The sequence below is a fragment of the Vulpes vulpes genome, chromosome 12 (genome assembly GCF_048418805.1).
Source record: "Vulpes vulpes isolate BD-2025 chromosome 12, VulVul3, whole genome shotgun sequence".
Taxonomy (NCBI): Eukaryota; Metazoa; Chordata; class Mammalia; order Carnivora; family Canidae; genus Vulpes; species Vulpes vulpes.
This window is the reverse complement of record NC_132791.1, coordinates 46,999,169-47,018,185: the sequence shown is the minus strand read 5'-3', so window position 1 is coordinate 47,018,185 and position 19,017 is coordinate 46,999,169. Positions and strand designations below refer to the sequence as shown.

Here is a 19,017-nt window from a genome sequence, read left to right as displayed (position 1 = left end):
GACTTGGGATTGGCATCTAAAGGAAGAACAATTTCCTGGAACCAAGCCCTTAACCTAAAGGATCTGATGCTATCTCCAGGTAGATAGTGTCAGATTGCATTAAATTTGTAGAACACCCAGATGAAGAATTACTTAGTGGTGTTGGAACTGGAACATACATACGTATTCTGATAACATTCCATTAATGAGACTGCAATGATATTAATATACTTCCCTGATTGTGCTTGCCATGTTGCATTTGCCTTTGTTCTCAGCGAAGATATTGCCTTTATTTCTTTGCATTTTCCTTATATAACACATATATACACCAAAAACAGTCTGGAAAGATATTGCATTTTGCTCTTCAAGTTGTTTCAGAAATGCTATTTCTCTATCAAACTTCACATTTCTGAGCACTCACAGTATTTTATTAATAGTTCTTCTCATGGCACCTGGGACTTTTTTAACTTTCTGGCATAATTTATATTAAGGTAAGATGTAAGCTTCTTGAAGATACTAACAATGTATATTCACGTTTTTGTCACAGTGCTTTGCACATACTAGGATGACCAATGAACATTTAGCAATTTAGGCAATAGACCAATTGTCCAAAGTATCACTCAGATCAGCAGCTGTCTGCCTAACAATAATAAATGACAAAAATTTAAGGACCAGACAGATTCTATTGAGACTGAATGTACAAACAGACAATGGATAGACCATATATCACCACATAACTTTTACCCACAACCTGCAGCAACCTACTCCAAAAACCAACACCTTTTCTAAAACAAACACCACCAGAAGCCAGCTTACTATACATTAGACCTGCAGAAAGCCAAATTGCTATCTTTGGTGACAACCCAGCAAACTGCACATTAACTTATGTAATAATTGGCCCAAAACTATTGGCTAGGACTTGATTAATAACTGACAGCTTCCTGAAATTTAGTCTTGGCTTCCAATGTCTTGTCTTGTCTTTGGCTTTCCAACCATACAAAGCCAAATATGCATCCTTAACCAAACCACACAGGTTCCCCTGTTTCTACTTGCTCCCTTACATCTTCTACATGCCAATAGCCCCCAACATGGACATACCTGAAGCCTTTCCTTTATTTCACTATAAGCCTTTCCCATTCCTCTGCCAAAACAAAAGTTTGACTCCCTTGATATAACAAGTTCAGAATAAATAGCCTTTGCTTTTTTCATTTGGTTAGCCTGTATTTATTTCCACCAGAAATATAAGGAAAATCCATTGGTATTATCCTAAAGATGAAAGAATTCACATAAGCTGGGAATTTGATCAGGAATAGGCCAAGGGAGAGCCTTGTCACAAACTCAGGATTCTACAGGCAAAACCTGATGATTGGTATCATCCCTCTGAAAGACACCTAACATTCACCGCCTGGTAAACAGCTGTTCTGTTTAGGTGTCCTGGAGGTCAGTGCCCAATCACACTTACGTGACAGTCACCACCTGCATTATACAACACCCCTCCATTAACATTTATTAAATACCACTCTTAACGATGTGGCTTAGAACATTAACTTCCCACAAGTCCATCAAAATCTCATTGCGACAGTTCAGCTGCTTGGTTCTGGTTGAATAATGTTAACATTAGAGGGGTTAGGTTCTCCTTTCTCTTCCTAAGCATTCTCACAAGCAAGTGCAATTTTTAGTAAACGCTAAATCCTGCAGCTTCTGTGAAGTTATGAGCTAATACAGTCTGGTTACCTTGAGATGACTTCACTTGAAAAGCATATACCATAGCTAAAAGTGATTGGCTTGGTTCATAAAGTACTTTTAAAGTTTGATAGTAATTACAAAATATATAGTTATAGTTATATTGTAGAAAATCTATAAAAAGCAATGTAATAAAAAGAAGGCTAAAATCAACCATCATGGCCCACCCAGGAAAATGAATCCTCCCATTGACATATATCCTTTCCATTCTTTTTCTCTTTATGTGTGCATGTGGGTGAGGGATGGTGGACTCACTTGAACAGGTTTGAATTGAGTAGCTTTCCTTGTTTCTTTGAAGCATGATTTACTGAGAACAACTGATAATCAAGGTATTCTTTCAAGGCACTTAAATGTCTAAGGCAAGGGGAGCATCCTCAGGACAGATGAATCAACTGTACTTCCTTGATTCTCTCAAGCCACTGTTGTCCTGTACATGATGGTCCCTCTGTCTGCAGCAGCCTCCCCCCGCCCCAGCCTTGTTCAGCAGAGCATCACTATTCATCCTTCAATACCCACCCCGGGTCCTGCACCTGTCACCCCTTGCCTCTCCTTGGTAGTGCCCTGAGTGTTCCCACAATCGCGCTCTCAATATGCCACCACATTTGCCAACAGAGCAGTTGGCAAATGGCAGGGGGGAGCCTTGTATGATTAGATTTGTGCATATCTGTAAACAATGAAGACTGTGGCTTAGGCTAGTAGTTGGGAGGGTGGACCTAGGGTTGTACTAAGGACAAAATTAACCCATGAAAAGCACTTTTTAAAGTGCCCAGTACATGGTAAGCACTTCATAAATGTTTAACATTAGTACGTTTAAGAACAACCCAAGTATCTCCATGGTGCCTACAGCTCTGTCTTCTTTTTATTCAGCAATGAGGGCATTTAAGACTCAACTAGCTCTTCCTAGTTTCCTGTATAAACAGTGAACACATATTGGGTCAAGAATACCTCTCCGACTACAATAGAACACAGGCGTTCAACATTAAACCATTTGGATAATGCTGCTCCACTATTTTTTTTTAATTTTTTTATTTATGATAGACACAGATTGAGAGAGAGAGGGAGGCAGAGACACAGGAGGAGGGAGAAGCAGGCTCCATGACGGGAGCCTGACCTGGGACTAGTCTCAGGACTCCAGGATCATGCCCTGGGCCAAAGGAAACCGCTGAGCCACCCAGGGATCCCCCCCTGCTGCTCCACTATTAAAAGGAATTGCTACTTCTGGAAGTTCCATGGACCAATTTGCTCTCCCCATGTGGAACATTCATTAGCTACGACATATGCACACATCAGAATAAAACTTTGATGCCTTTCTGATGCAGTCTGTCGGCCTCCAACCAGAGCTCACTCTTCTAAGAAGCCAGCTTTGTTGAAGAGCCAGTCCACTTCCAGGCAAGGAAGTAGCAGGGCTGGGGGTGGGGGAGCCTCCTGACTACAATACAATATTTCTTTGAGTCACCTCAGAATAACCAGATGGAACCAGCCCCAAATCTCACAGAAGCTATTGGGTTAAGGTTTACAGGTAAGTTACAAATTTCTTATCAGGAGCCTGCTTCCACTGAGAAAAAGGAGGAGAAATGGAATCCCCAGATGTTCACATTATTCAGCTGGAAATTACTAGCTGAACTTTCTTTTAGATAGACAACTTTGACAGGATTCCTAGGCTCTAATGCTCTTAAAGAACATCTTAGAGTTTACTGTAAAAAAAGGGCTGACCTAAATATTTTCTGACTTTGAAAATCTCAGAAAGGCATTACCTAAGACTTGCTTTAAAAATATACAATTCATGGGGTCTCTAGGTGGCACTGTCGTTTTAAGTGACCAACTCTTGATTTCCACTCAGGTTGTGGTCCCAGGGTTGTGAGATCAAGCCCTGTGATGGGGAATCTGCTTGAGTTTCTCCCTCCCTCTCCATCTGCCCTTCCCCTTTAGAAATACATAAATAAATATATATATTTTTTTAATGTATATATGCACATATACAACTCTTTACTTTTTAAACATCGAGCAAAATCAGGAATATGATTTCCTGAAATTTGAAATAGGTAAGGCTTCCAGCTATCCCTAGGTCTCAATCAGTTCAAATGAACAAAATGTGCAGCTTTTCTTCTAAAGGCAAGGTCCCTGCCATCAGGAAAAATAGTTCAGATTTGAAACCAACCAGGCATACAGTCCTCATCATAGCTTGAGTTGCACTAGCCAGCTGGAGCTAGACTGGCTTCATACCTCAAGTTGTCTACCTTATTATTTGGGGGAAGGAGGTGGGGCAGAAGGAGCAGGAAAATCTTAAACACGCTCCATACTCAGCATGGGAGCCTGACGTGGGGTCAATCTCATCAGCTCCATCTCACCACCCTGAGATCATATACTGAGCAGAAATCAAGAGTCCAACGCTTAACCCACTGAGCCACTCAAGTGCCGCAAACGTTTATTTTGTTTTAAAGTAAACAGTTGAGGGGCAGGTCGGTGGCTCAGTGGGTTAAGCGTCGGAACTCTGCTCAGATCATGATCTCAGGTTCGTGGGATCAAACCCCTAGTCTGTACTCAGAGCAGAGTCTGCTGCACTCTCACCTCCCTCTCATGCATGTGCACTCACTCTCCTGCTCTCTCAAGTAAATAAAATCTTTAAAAAAAAATTAAAGTTTGCCATCTATCCTTTTTTTCCTAAAACCTAAAACAAAGTCCCTTCTCTTCACCTGACTCCAAAAAGAAAAGACAGTGCCTCTATGATTCAAAACCAGATAACCTCCAAGGGAATTCTTTCCGGTTTAGAGACTGCTCTTCAGCTCTGCCTGACTGAGCCTTTGACATGTAGATTCTTGCCTAAGCCCAAGGAAGTCAAGTGCTCACATTAAAATTGCTCTGAAAGTCAGTCTTCAGACTATCAAAAATATTTAAATGTAAAACAAAATTCTAATTCTGTAAATAAGCTAAGCTTTTTTAACCAAGCACGGATCTTATTTGCACGTTTCTTTATAAAAATCACTTGAACTTCAAGAGTACTGCTGCCTTACACTAGATATAAATAGTGAAAAAATTGCATGTGAGATAAAAAAACGATTTGAAGGGGTGCCTGGGTGGCTCAGGTTAAGTGTCTGCCTTGGGCTCGGGTAATGAATCCAGAGTCCCGGGATGGAGCCTCGCATGGAGCTCCTTGCTCAGCAAGGAGCCTGCATGACCCTCTCCCTCTGCCTGCAGCTCCCCTGTTTATTCTCTCTCTCTCTCTCTGTGTGTCAATTAAATAAATAAAACCTTTTTAAAAAGATAAAGAAATCTGAAGCTGTCGTCCTATAAAGAACCTTGGGCTGGGAGACCACACGTCTGCATCTCCTCCCATTTTTGTCATTTCCGCAGTTGTATAATCACAGGCAATTCCTTTTTCCCTTCAGGGTATCCTGACTTGAACAGAAGTGAGGACACCTCTCAACCCAAAGGATGTGAGACCCGTGGCCTGGGATGGGCGCCGGGGACGCGGGGACTCCAGCACACACCTTTGTGCACCGCCTCTGCGGGGAAGTTTGCTGGCCCCTGGATAAGAACCTCCGAAGGTGAGGCTCGGACTCCACCGTGGGCTACAGACCTGCCTGCTCCACGAACTGTGCATTCCATCCTCTCCCGCCCCTTGAGGTACACGCCGCTGTTTTATTTTAATAAACGTATTCCCAGTCCTGGGCAATCGTAACCCGGAGTTGGATTTTCAGAAACCATGTAAGACAAATAGGCCGGAGCAAGCGAATTCCAAGGGAACCCTCCCGGCAACTTACAAACGGGGTCTTCCATTTTTAAGGGTCTCTTCAGGCGGATGCTGGCCGGGACCGTCTTCTCAATCAATTCATCGATGCTCTAAAATTAAACACAAACCCATGGACACTAACGCACGAGGAAAGTGCTTCTGAGTTAAAAGAGTCACTTCTGCGTTTTTGCACCGACTAAGGCTTGTGGGAACCTCATTTAAATCGCCTAATTAGGGTTTCCTTTAAAAAGAAAAGAACTCTAAGCAAGCCAGAGATCACTTGGAGGAAAGCAAATGAGCTGGGTTAGTGATTCGACCACTCCAGGCTGGATTTCAGCAACCGGAGAGAATCGGCTACACCAGGAGGTCCTCCTTGTGCAAAGTGAGGGTTCATCAGGAGGGCGAGCCGGCTTGAAAACAAGGTTCTGAGGCGCGAAGAGCGGACGGAGAAAGTAAACGGGTGAGAGCAGGCGGGGGCGCGGGCACCGAACTCGCGGGCTCGCGTCCACGCAGGGCCCCACACCCGAGCGCGGGCCCCACGCGCCGCGCCGCGCCCGCAGCTCCCGCCGGTGGGGAGGCCGCGCCCGCAGGAACCGGGCCGCGCGGGGTCCTTACCGCCAGCCCCAGGGCCTGTAGCATCTCCCTCTGGTCTTTGTCCCCAGGGCCGATGTGCCTCCGAGCGAAGTGGTCGTGTCGGGGCAGGAGGCGCTCGAGGAGACGCGAGTCCCCAGCCCCGCTGCTGCCCCCGCCGCGGCCGCTGCTGTCTCGGGCCCGCGGCCCCCAGCGCGGACCGGCCCCCGCAGCCAGGCGGCGGCCGCCCCCGCCCCCGCCCCCGCCCCCGACCCCGCAGCCCACGCGCAGCCCCCAGGCCCTGGCGCACGTCTGCATGGTCGCGGCCACCGGCCCCGGCCCCGGCCCGAGCGGGTCACCGCGCTCTCGGCCGCTGCGGGTCCGCGTCCCCGGGGGCGGCTGCCCTCGGCCTGGAGCCCCTCCGGGGCGGGCGACCAGCGGGACAGACGCGCGGGCAGCGCCCCGCCGGGACACGCGCGCAAAGTTCTGGCTCCTCGGGCGGCACCTGCTCCCACACTTTAAGCGCTGCCCTGCGGGCGGGCGGTGGGATGGGGCCAGGGAGGCGCGGCCAATGGAGGGGTCGCAGGGGCGGGGCGGGGTGTGCCCGGCTCGCGGCCCAGCCCCGCGGCGCTCGGCGCCCCTCCCCGCTCGCTCCCGGGCGGGTGCGCAGACCCGGGCGATCCCGCCTGCGCTCGGCCCGAGGTCGGGGGCGGCGCGGGCGCGGGCGCGGGATCCCGCTGCGCAGCTGCGGGCGAGGGGCCGCGTCGCTCCACCGCGATGGGAGACGGTTTGATAGGGAAGCCAGGCTCGATCATTAGTCTCCATTCATTGACTTTAGGTATCATTCCCGGTCGTATTTCATGAAAGCCAATACGGGTAGGTGAGCTTTTTTATAGTTAGGATTGTGGGCGGTTAGTCAACCCAAGCTTCAGTTTTCTCATCTCAGCTGGGATAAAGAAATAATATGTTGAAAGAATTGCCCTAACAGTAGGTTCGAATCACTTCTCTTTCTTTCTCTCTCCCCATAGATATGTGGGGAGGGAGGAAACGCAAAAGATACTGAGGTATATATTTTGTACTATCATCCTAGTTGTAAAATTTTGTACAGCTAAGCTCTCCAACTATCTCTTGAGATTTTTATCAAGAACGCACTTTCTGGGGACGCCTGGGCGGCGCAGTCAGTTAAGCGGCCAACTCTTGGTTTGGGCTCAGATCTGATCTCAGGGTGGTAAGATTGAGCCCCTCAGGTGCTGAGCGCTGAGTCCGCTAAAGTTCCTCTCTCCCTCTCCCTCTCCCTCTGCCCCTCCCTCCCTCATACTCTCTCTTTCTCTCTAAAATAGATAAATAAATCTAAGAACTTTCGGGCACCTGGCTAGCTCACTCTGTACAGCATGTAACTCTTGATCTGGGGGTTGTAAATTCTAACCAGCACTGGGAGTAGAGATTACTTAAAAATAAGATCCTTTAAAAAAAATGAATTTTCAAAATTGTGATTGTCCTAATATGAGGAAGAGCACAGGACAGAAGTCATCAGAGCATTACTTAGACTACAGATAAGTAGAATCTGTTTTTGTTTTTGTTTTTTCCTCTCTCTCTCTCTCCTCTAAGCTTCCCCCCTTCAATTATCCTCTGCACATTTCTGGATTCTGTACCTGACAGGCACATAGACTAGGCAGAGAGACAGGAAACTATAAAACAAAACAGTAAGCAAAATGTGTGTGTATGGCAGGCAGGAGCAGGTAGTGAGCCAGAAGGGCTGGGGTTAGATGTCTTTGAGCAGTTTTTCATTCATTTGGAATGGAAATTACAGCCTTCATAAAAGCTGGGAGATACCATCAGTGCACGATGCCATGGGGCAGAGATCTGCATTTATCCATATTCCTTTCTATACAGTCTGTGTGTCACAGAGACTGGAAGCCAGAGCACTATAATTCCCAGATTCCTTTGGCTCCAGGGTTCTGGATGTTATTAATCTTCTGTTATTAATCTTCTGTTATTAATCTTCTACAAGATAGACTTGTATAAGAACTAGAACATGGAATAAAGCAGAAATCAGTTTCTTATTTCCCTGGCAGCAGCAGATGGATGCATGAGTGGTAGCAGACATGAAGTGCTTTCTTACCAGCCACCCATGTTGGTACAGCTATGTCATTCAATGGAAATGGCATTCAATGGGCAGCTATGTCATTCAATGGAAATGTCTTTTGGTTTTCTAACATAGGAGGCATCAGGAATTTCTCATTGTCCTAGACTAGAACTTCAGTGGTTTACCTGAAGATAATGGTGGTCTATCTACTCTATTTTTTGCTCTTCTAGTCCTTGCAGTGGTTTTATATGCACCTATTCCTGGCATTTTAATCCTCCTCTGCTTGAAACGCTCAACGTTTTCTAAATAAACCTTAACAGAGACTGCAACTGAGGCCAAAAAGTGGCTTTACGAAACTGATCCCCAAAGATTAATTTGAGATTAGCTATCTGACCTGGTTCTATTTAAAGTAAATGATAACACTGTCACTAATGGAAAATGAGATCATGATGGTCTTAGCTATGAAATGGAAACAATTAAATTATCAATGGGAAATTAAGTGCCTATTGAAGGCAGGTCTTTGCTAGACAAAATAGTTGCTGGGTTAGACCATTGTGGTGGGAATGATATCTACAAGCACTATAGGGAGGGCTTATGGCTTCCAGATGCCCTGGAGATTTACAGGATAAAATGATAGTTCAGAGAACTAGAGAGCTTCACCACTCTAAAAGAATCTCTTAACTTCTTTAGCTGCAGGGAGAAGATATTTACAACTCAGACCCAATGTCTGATCCTGTGGATTGCCCAATTATCATACAAATTGAATTCACAGCTTTATAATGTCTCACATATGAAAGTTTGGGATTAATTAAAAACCAAATCTTAATTTAGAACAGGAACATTCTGGTAGTTTGGATTGAATTTGATTATCTTGAACCCCCAACTTTCACTGAGACCCTCTGACAGCTGAATTTGTTCCTTATATATATTTGATTCTGTTTCTCTGGAGAATACTGAATAATACTCCAAGAAAAGAAAATACCCAGACTTTGGGCGGTTACTGGAACCTGGTTTAAGACAATGCTAAATATTGCAGATCCAAAACAAACTACTCTGGTCCACTAATCATAGTGGGATATTATGTAAGTCTGATTATAAATGGAGATTTGGGACTTTTGCTTTCAGTTCCAATGTGTAAAGAGCACAAAAGTTATCACTCCTGTCCTTACAACAAGAAAAAGCTGGATAGACTAAAAATCAATGATTTTTGGACATGTCTGAAAACCGACATTGCAGAACAAAATGCCATCTCATCCAAAGAGACATAGCCAAGATGTGCTTGGCTAGAGCAGAAGATGCTAAGAGCTAAAAACTGGTAGGAACAGGGCAGTCAGTACCCATGGCCCAGCTGTTTAGCGCCACCTTCCACCTGGGGTGTGATCCTGGAGACCCGGGATCAAGTCCCACGTCAGGCTCCCTGCATGGAGCCTGCTTCTCACTCTGCCTGTGTCTCTGCCTCTCTCTCTGTCTCTCATGAATTAATAAATAAAGTATTTTTTTTTAAATCTGGTAGGAACATGTAATAGTAATTATGATGGATCATGGGATGCTGATTATGGACGAACTAGAGAGGGAGAAGCTCCTGGGGACTACAGTCTTAGTGGGGCTCCCACACTTTCATGGGCTTTACCGCCAGGAGCCCCAACACAGGGTGAAAATCCAAGAAATATCTGCCCCCCTCAGCACTGGTAGGAAAAGGAAAAGAGTAATCACTGTGAAATATGCCCAGAGCCTTCTTCATAACAAAGGCCTACTCTCCAAAGAAAAGAATTTCTAGAGTTTATCCAAGCTACCAAAGCGAGTTCCTCCCACTCCAGCCCCCTCCAGCTTTCTTGTCTCACATAATTAATTAATTTATTTATGATAGTCACAGAGAGAGAGAGAGAGAGGCAGAGACACAGGCAGAGGGAGAAGCAGGCTCCATGCACCGGGAGCCGACGTGGGATTCGATCCCGGGTCTCCAGGATCCCGCCCTGGGCCAAAGGCAGGCGCCAAACCGCTGCGCCACCCAGGGATCCCTCTTGCCTCACATAATGAGGGAAGACAGGCTAAAAAGATTTAGCACTTTGAGGGAATAGATTGAGAACCCTACAGCTGAGGAAAGGAGTATGAGCTGGGATGGAGGTGAGGGAGTTACATCACTGGAAATACAGTTGGAGGTATACAGCCCAAGACATAGGCCTATATTTAACTGGAACATTAGAAAACACTCTTCACCACAACACACCACCACATAAATAGGGCTCCAATAAAACAATTAAAATTGCTGCAAAACATAGGTTCTCTTTGAGGAAGAGTACTAGGGAATCCCACAAGAAACAGGGGAAAGACAAACAAGGACACTAGAGGAATTTGAAGCCTCTGGTCCTGTTAACTGCAGCAAACATTCAACACAACATAACCCTAGCCAAACTAGCATCAATCATCACTCTAAAGGCCTATTTACCTCAGTTCCTGTCACCCAGTACATCATGTTCAGTTTTCAACAAAAAATTTCAAGGCATACAAAAAGTCAAGAAAAAAAGCAGTCTGAAGAGACAAATCATCAGAACCAAACTCACACATGATACAGATGTTGGAATCATCAGACAAGGAATTTAAGATAATTATGATTAACTTGTTAAAAGCTCTAACAGAAAAAGACAATTGTAGGAACAGATGGCCAATGTAAGCAAAAGATGGAAACTCCAAGCAAAAGGAAATGATAGAAATCAAAACACTGTTGCTGGGAATGTGAACTGGTGCAGCCACTCTGGAAAACTGTGTGGAGGTTCCTCAAAGAGTTAAAAATAGACCTGCCCTACGACCCAGCAATTGCACTGTTGGGGATTTACCCCAAAGATTCAGATGCAATGAAACGTCGGGACACCTGCACCCCAATGTTTCTATCAGCAATGGCCACAATAGCCAAACTGTGGAAGGAGCCTCGGTGTCCATCGAAAGATGAATGGATAAAGAAGATGTGGTCTATGTATACAATGGAATATTACTCAGCCATTAGAAATGACAAATACCCACCATTTGCTTCAACGTGGATGGAACTGGAGGGTATTATGCTGAGTGAAGTAAGTCAATCGGAGAAGGACAAACATTATATGTTCTCATTCATTTGGGGAATATAAATAATAGTGAAAGGGAATATAAGGGAAGGGAGAAGAAGTGTGTGGGAAATATCAGAAAGGGAGACAGAACATAAAGACTCCTAACTCTGGGAAACGAACTAGGGGTGGTGGAAGGGGAGGAGGGTGGGGGGTGGGGGTGAATGGGTGACGGGCACTGAGGGGCCACTTGACGGGATGAGCACTGGGTGTTATTCTGTATGTTGGTAAATTGAACACCAATAAAAAATAAATTTATTAAAAAAAACATTATAACAGACATGAAAAATGACTTCTAAGTGATGATGAATAGAGTTGACACAGCTGAGGGAAGAATTAGAGAATGCAAACATAAGGCAATAGAATTTTCCCAAACCAAAATACAGAAGAAAAAAAAAAAAAGAATGAAGAAAACGAAAACAAAAACAAAACAACAGATTAGGGCAGCCCCGGTGGCTCAGTGGTTTAGTGCCGACTTAACCCCGGGTCGGGGTCTTGGGGACCTGGGATCCAGTCCCAAGTCCGGCTCCCTGCATGGAGCCTGCTTCTCCCTCTGCCTGTGTCTCTGCCTCTCTGTCTCTCATGAATGAGTAAATAAAATCTTAAAAAAAAAAAAAAAAAAAAAAAAAAGATAAGAATATCTAAGAACTGTGGGACAATTTCAAAAGGTGCATAATTAGATTATCAGAAAGAGGAAAAAGTGAGAAAGCAGAGGAAATATTTGAAGTAATGGTAACTGAAAACTTTTAAAAAAAAATAGGCACCAAATCACAGATCCAGGAAGATCAGAGAACACACTAAGCAAGAGAAATACCACAATGCTTAGGCATATCATTCAGATTGCAGAAAACCAAGGAAAAACATGCAATCTTTTTTTTAAAGATTTTATTTTGGGGACACCTGGATAGTTCAATAGGGTTAAATAACCAGCTCTTGGTTTTGGCTCAGGTCATGATCTCAAGGTCGTGAGACTGAGTCTCACATCAGACTCTGTACTTAGGCCAGAATCTGCTTGGGATTCTCTGTCTCTCCCTCTTCTTCTACCTCTCCCCCTACTTGCATGTGTGCTCTTTCTCTCTAAAATAAATAAGTTAATCAATTAATTTTAAAAAATTTAAAACAAAAGATTTTATTTTTAAGAATCACCCCCCCCCAAAAAAAGAATCACCCCCCAAAATGTGGCTCAGACTTACAACCCCAGGATTAAGAATCACATTCTCCACCCACTGAGCCAGCCAGGCACCCCAAAAGATAAAGTCTTTTTAAAAGCCAGAGGTAAGGGCAGCCCAGTGGCTCAGCGGTTTAGTGCCCCCTTCAGCCCTGGGTCTCCAGGATCAAGTCCCATGTGGGGCTCCCTGCATGGAGCCTGCTTCTCCCTCTGCCTGTCTCTGCCTCTCTCTGTGTGTCTCTCATGAATAAATAAAAATACAATCTTAAAAAAAAAAAAAAAAAAGCCAGAGGTAAAAACACCTTACCTATAGGGGAACAAGGATAAGAATTACAGCAGATTTCTTGGAAATAAAAATATGCAAATAAGAAGAGAGTGGAGTGAAATATTTAAACTATAAAAAAAAAACAACACTAGAATCCTATGCAGTGAAATTATCCTTCAAAAGTGAACAAGATGGAGCTAGAAGTGTGTTATACTAAGTGAAATAAGTCAGAGAAAGAAAAATGCTGTATGATTTCACTCATATATGAAATTTAAGAAACAAAACAGAAGAACATGGGCACAGGGAGGAAGAGAGGCAAACCCGGAAATAGACTCTTAACTAGAGAGAACAGACTGAGGGTGATGGAGGGAGGGTGGGGAGTGGGTTAAATGGGTGACAGGTATTAAGGAGGGCACCTGTTGTGATGAGCACAGGGTGTTGTCAGTGATGAATCGCTAAATTCTACATCTGAAACTAATAGTACACCTTGTGTTAACTAACTGGAATTTATTTTATTTTTTAAAGATTTTATTTACTTATTCATGAGACACACACACACAGGCAGAGATACAGGATGAAGGAGAAGCAGGCTTCATGCAGGGAGCCCGACGTGGGACTCGATCCCAGGACTCCAGGATCACGCCCTGGGCTGAAGGCAGGAGCTAAACCACTGAGCCACCTAGGGACCCCAATTAACTGGAATTTAAAAAAACAAAACAAAACTTGAAACTACAAAAAAAAGAAAGAAAGAAAGAAAGAAAGAAAGAAAGAAAGAAAGAAAGAAAGAAAGAAAGACTTCCTCAGACAAAAATTAAGAGAATTCATAGCTAGCAGACATTACCTACATTTTGTCCTTTCCTTTGTTCCTTCTTTTTTCTTGATGTTCCAAGAGTGTTTGGGTTTTTTTTTTTTTTTTAATCATTTTCTTTTTGTTTAGGGAACTTCCTTCAGTTATTTTTTAAAAAGGCTAGTTTCTAATTCTTAGTTTTCCTTTTGTGGGAATAACTTGATTTCCAAAAGGAAATCAAGTTATTCCCACAAAAGGAAAACTAAGAATTAACATGTACCACCTCTTTCTGTCCTCCATGGTTTCTGATAAGAAATCTGTTATCATTCAAAGCGTTTTTTCCTATAGATAATATGTCATTTCTCTTTTGCTTCTTTCAGCATTTATCTTTGTCTTTAGTATTTAGCAATTTGACTATGATATGTCTTGGCATGAACTTTTGGGTTTATCATTTGGGAGTGGGGGTATTTTATTTGAGGTTTTCTCAGTGTCTTAGTCAACTTGGGCTGCCGTAATGAAATGCCATAGAGTAGGTAGAAACAACAGAAATTTATGTCTCACAGTTCTGGAAGCTAAAAAGTCCAATTCAGTTCCTAGTGAGAGCTTTCTTCCGGGCTTGCAGATGGATGCCTTCCTGCTAGGTCCTCACATGGCCTTTCCTTGGTGTGTGCGCGATAAAAGAGAGGCAGGGGCTGGGAGCTGGGGAGAGAAAAAGACAGAAAAAAAAAGAAATCTTTCTTTCTCTTCTTATAAGGCTACTAATCCTATTGGATTTGTTCCCCCACCCATACGACCTCATGTAACAATTTGTTACCTCCAAAGCCCTTATTCCCAATACAATCACATTGGGGTTAGGGCTTCAATACATAAATTTGGGATGAGGAGCACAATTCAGTCCACAGAACTCAGCTTCTTAAAGATGCAGGTTTGTATTTTTTACCAAATTTAGGAAATTTTCAGACATTATTTTTTTCTTCAGCCCTTCTTTCTTTTTTTCCCTCTCCTTCTGGGACTTCAATAACATGAATGCTAGACCTTTTGTTATATTTTTTATATGTTTCTGAAGCTTTGTTCATTTATTTCCTCCTACATACTCTCTGTTATTCAGACAGGGTAACCTTTACTGCTCTACCTTCAAGTCCATTGATTCTTTCCTCTGTCTTTTCCATCCTGTGTAAGCCCAGCCATCGATTTTCTTTTTATATTTTTTTATTGTATTTTTCAGTTCTAAAATTTTAATTCCTTTTTATATTTCTCATCAAGTTAAGGATTTTCCTCATTCTTGATATGATGAATAATTTTGCATTTTATCCAGGACATATATATGGTTCCTATTTAAATCTTCCATTTTATAAGGCAAACTGTTTATGTTTAGAATGCATGTCTTAGCCCACTTTTGTGGGCTATATTTCAAATGTCAATTAGTTTTCAAAGCCTTTGCAGTGCTATTCTGGTCTGCCCCACTTGGGTGCTTCCCAGAACAGTCTAAAACCTGGGCAGTTCTGTTTGCTGTGTTGATTATGGTCAGTTTCATGCATGGTCCACTCCAAGGTCTCCTCAGGACTTCATCTACAGATTTAAAGAATACCACTGTCCAATTCCTTTTTCTAATTCTCATCCAGTCTCTAGATGAGCTGGAATGGCATTCTTAATGCAGCAATGGTCAAAAAAGTGTCCCACCTGATAGTTTGTACTGCATTTGGTTAGAGGAGTGCTGCCTCTGTTAATGGCCAGCAGGGCTCATCCTACAGGCTTGGCCAGACCCAGCTATGAGGGGATCGGTGGTGTGGCTTTTTTCATGGTGTCTACCTGGAGTAGGATAGGTATTGTCAAACAGGTTTTATCCTGCAGAGTCATCCTTTTCTCATTCCTTTGGCTAGTAAGAGCAGGTTTCTCTTGCACTGAAGCCTGGATACACATGAGGCAAAATAAAAACCTCAGGAATCTCACTGCTAGGTCATTTTCAAAGCCCTAAAGTGCCTAGGCCACCTCCTTTTCTCCACCTTTCATTTCAGACTCTTCTGATAGGTGCCTTATATATTTCAACCAGGGATTTGAGTTATAATTAATACTCCATTTTTCCAGAAGCAGAAGTCTGATTTATATCTCAAACACTCCTGTTTGATCTGCACAGGAGACATAATTTTAGATTGATAATAGTGAAAATTTATGCAGGTAGTAATTCCAATTGGAGCTGCTCCTACTGATTACTAGAACAGAGTAACATAATCCCTTGCAACTGGTATGTGGCTGTTAATCTGGAAAAATTATTTTTCCTCTATACCAATTGGTAAAGACCACCAGATGCACTTAATTTCACCTGTCAATAGAAGCAATATACCTACCAATCTTACCACAGGGCTATGTCAACTTTTCAACTTTCTGTCATGCTCTAATCTGCCAGGACCTTGGACTGTCTTGCCTTCCTGAAGTACATCATGCTTGAAGGACATGGTGAACAGAATGCAGCAAGTTTGTTTGATGCTTTAGTTAAGCCACATGCCAGAGTATAAGATAAATTTCATTAAGATTCAGGAATCCACTACCTCACTGAAGTTCCTAAGGCTCCAGTGGTCTTAGTCATGTTGAGCTATCCACTTCAGAGTAAAAAACAAGTTTTGTGTTCCTTAAACTCTTTACCTTTCAAAAAGTGGCACAATGTTTGGTGGGCCTATTTAGATTTTGGAGGCTGTGTATGTCACATTTATGTGTATTGCTCCAACATATTTACCTATAAAGTTGCCAGTTTTAGTAGAGCCAATGAAAGAGGAAACCTAACCTTTGGGATTCATAATCTAGTAAATCCAATGCTGGCCTGTCTATGGGACATAGGGATACTCTATGGAGCGTCTGGTAAGCACTAATAGGAGAATCACAGAGTAGACACATAAGTTTCAAAGCAAAGCCATGCCCTTTTCTGCAACAAAATACTTTTTTTTTTTTCAAAATACTCTTTTTGAGAAATAGCTCTTGGATTGATATTATGCCATGAAACTTAATATCTTACAATGAGTCACTTAAGAGATCTTGTGACTTACGATGTCCATCAAGAACTGGCAGTTATCGGGCAGCCCAGATGGCTCAGCAGTTTAGCGCCACTTTCCGGCTGGGGCGTGATCCTGGAGACCCGGGATGGAGTCCCACCTCAGGCTACTTGCATGGAGCCTGTCTCTGCCTCTCTCTGTGTGTCTCTCATGAATAAATAAATAAAATCTTAAAAAAAAAAAAAAAAGAACTGGATGTTATCTAACCTACTAATCTTTAAAGCAATGTGTGCCCAGTAGCACTCCATCAAGTAGAAGTGGTATCCATTCCATCATCCAGTGGAAGATGGGTTCAAACAGTTTCTGAAAAAAAAAAAAGAAAAAAAAAAACAGTTTCTGAAGGTTCCAGTAATTTCATGAACAAGTTCATAGACTCCTGTGACACTTACTTGATCTACATTGACTTTTCCCTCTCATTACATATGTATTAGCTCATGGAAGAAAAGTTTAGGCTTGATATGTAATTGGTTCTTCTTGGTATTTGACAAAAACCAGAAGGAATTACTATAAAACTATAGCCCCATTCAGGGTTGCCTTGAAGGACAGCAGGAAAGAAAAATCCTCTAAATGGGCAGAATTTGAAATAGTTCATTTGGAAAGAAAGATATCCAGAGATACAAATCTCACTGACTCTGGGATAGTGGCTAATGGTTTGTAGATAATGGGTTGTTGCAAAACAAGACTACAGGATCAGTGATAAGGAGAGAAGTTGCTTGGGCCTCTTAGAATGGCATAAAATGAGAAAAATAATAGCTTCCCATGTGAACATTCCCCAAAGAGCACTGACTGCAGGTAAGGTTCCCAATAATCAAGTGCACAAGGCTACCCATTCTGTGTATGTCAACCAGAATCAATCCCCAACTTTGCTCAGTGTTGAAAATGGCCAAGGAGTTCAATATGGGCTTAACAGTACACTCATTCTAGTTTTTGGCTCTGTTGATTTAGAGAACCTAGTTCCAAAAAAAGGAGTGCTTCTTTCAGGAAATACAACAATGATCCCAATCAAACTGGAAGCTATGGCTGCCACATGAACATTTGGGGCTCTTCATGCCATTAAATCAACAAGCAAAGAAGAAGATTACTTTACCAGCTGATGCAATTGATGCTAATTATAAACAGAAGATAGGTTTACTGCTTCATATCATTCACATTATTTCCGTATCCAACGGCTAAAACTATTGTAAACCTAAACAGACAGGGCCAATAAGAGCTCAGACTCTTCAGAAATGGAGGTTTGGGTCATCACACTACTGGTGGAGAATCATGATCAGCTAAGGTGCTGGCTGAGGAAAAAGAGAACAGGGTATAGGTACTTGATTAAGGAGATTATAAATACAAGTTATAGTGCAATGATGGATTGCAGAAACATGCATGAAGTTCCTATGTATGCTTTTCCATGTTTTTATATATATATATATATGTATATATATATATATATATATATATATACACACACACTTTGTCAACCTTTTTTCCTCTTTCCTTTTTGTATTACTTTATATAAGATGTGTTCATGGTAGTTAACATTATAAATTAATCTACTGTGTATAGAATATCAGAGGGAGATTATGACTGAACTAGCAATATCATTCATAAATGATGAGACTTTGGTTGTCCCTGTCCAGAGGAAAAGGTGGGTATGCTTTCCTTTGTATAAGAGATTATTGCATTACATTAGGAGGAAACAGCCTACTTCTGTTGCTGTTATTTGTAAACTTAAATACAGACAGAAAGATCTGTATGGTTGCCAAGTAGCCAAAGAAATAGACTGCTTTTTTAAAATTTTATTTATGATAGTCACACACACAGAGAGAGAGGCAGAGACAGGCAGAGGGAGAAGCAGGCTCCATGCACCAGGAGCCCGACGTGGGATTCGATCCCGGGTCTCCAGGATCACGCCCTGGGCCAAAGGCAGGCGCTAAACCGCTGCGCCACCCAGGGATCCCTAGACTGCTTTTTTCTTTATCGAAAATGCATTCCCATTCCCTTCTATTCTCTTTTCTATCACAAATGTTGGAGAATCTTGGAACCATATTTCTCTGACCCCATTTCCTCCAGGATCCTGTATGCAATTTATAGTCAGACACAAATACACTCATACAATATTTGTTAGGCAGAAGGGAGGCAAAAATCCTTTCTTTCTTCCTCTGGCAGTAGTGGACAGGCACGTGGGATAGGGCCAATGGGAAGTATTGTAACAACCACAGGTGTTCCATTGTTAATCACCTGTCTATATGCAACAGCTATGATGATTGGTGACTAGTTCCTGTAATTTCCTGACCTGTGTGACAACCACAACTTACTGTTTTTCAGGACCACAGCAACAACACAAACCTGGAAGCCAGTGGCAGCTTCCCCTGACTTCAGTGTTGTAAACACCTGATCTCTAATATTAACCCTCTGCTTGAAATGCCCAGAGTGATTTTTGTTTTCCTGATTGACCCTGATGGATACACTCTCTCATATCAAGCCAGCACATCTAAAGCCCAGGATGCCTAGTACTTATTACAGCCATGATTTGGAGAGTAATTCCTTATAGCTGATAGT

At 42.8% G+C, this 19,017-nt stretch overlaps 1 protein-coding gene and 1 long non-coding RNA gene across 2 annotated transcripts in view; one reads left to right on the top strand and one right to left on the bottom strand.

The window, feature by feature from the left end:
* GLDC (glycine decarboxylase) overlaps window positions 1–6,513 on the bottom strand; it is a 91,471-nt gene extending 84,958 nt beyond the window's left edge. The window contains exons 1-2 of the mRNA XM_072728399.1: window positions 6,068–6,513; window positions 5,484–5,562 (exon numbers count right to left, since the gene is read on the bottom strand). Coding sequence (XP_072584500.1) covers window positions 5,484–5,562; window positions 6,068–6,340 — 352 coding nt within the window. The 5' untranslated portion in view covers window positions 6,341–6,513. The remainder of the gene's footprint in view (window positions 1–5,483; window positions 5,563–6,067) is intronic.
* LOC140594578 (uncharacterized) overlaps window positions 5,561–19,017 on the top strand; it is a 68,103-nt gene continuing 54,646 nt past the window's right edge. Inside the window, exon 1 of the long non-coding RNA XR_011995568.1 lies at window positions 5,561–5,912. This is a non-coding gene — a long non-coding RNA (uncharacterized lncRNA). The remainder of the gene's footprint in view (window positions 5,913–19,017) is intronic.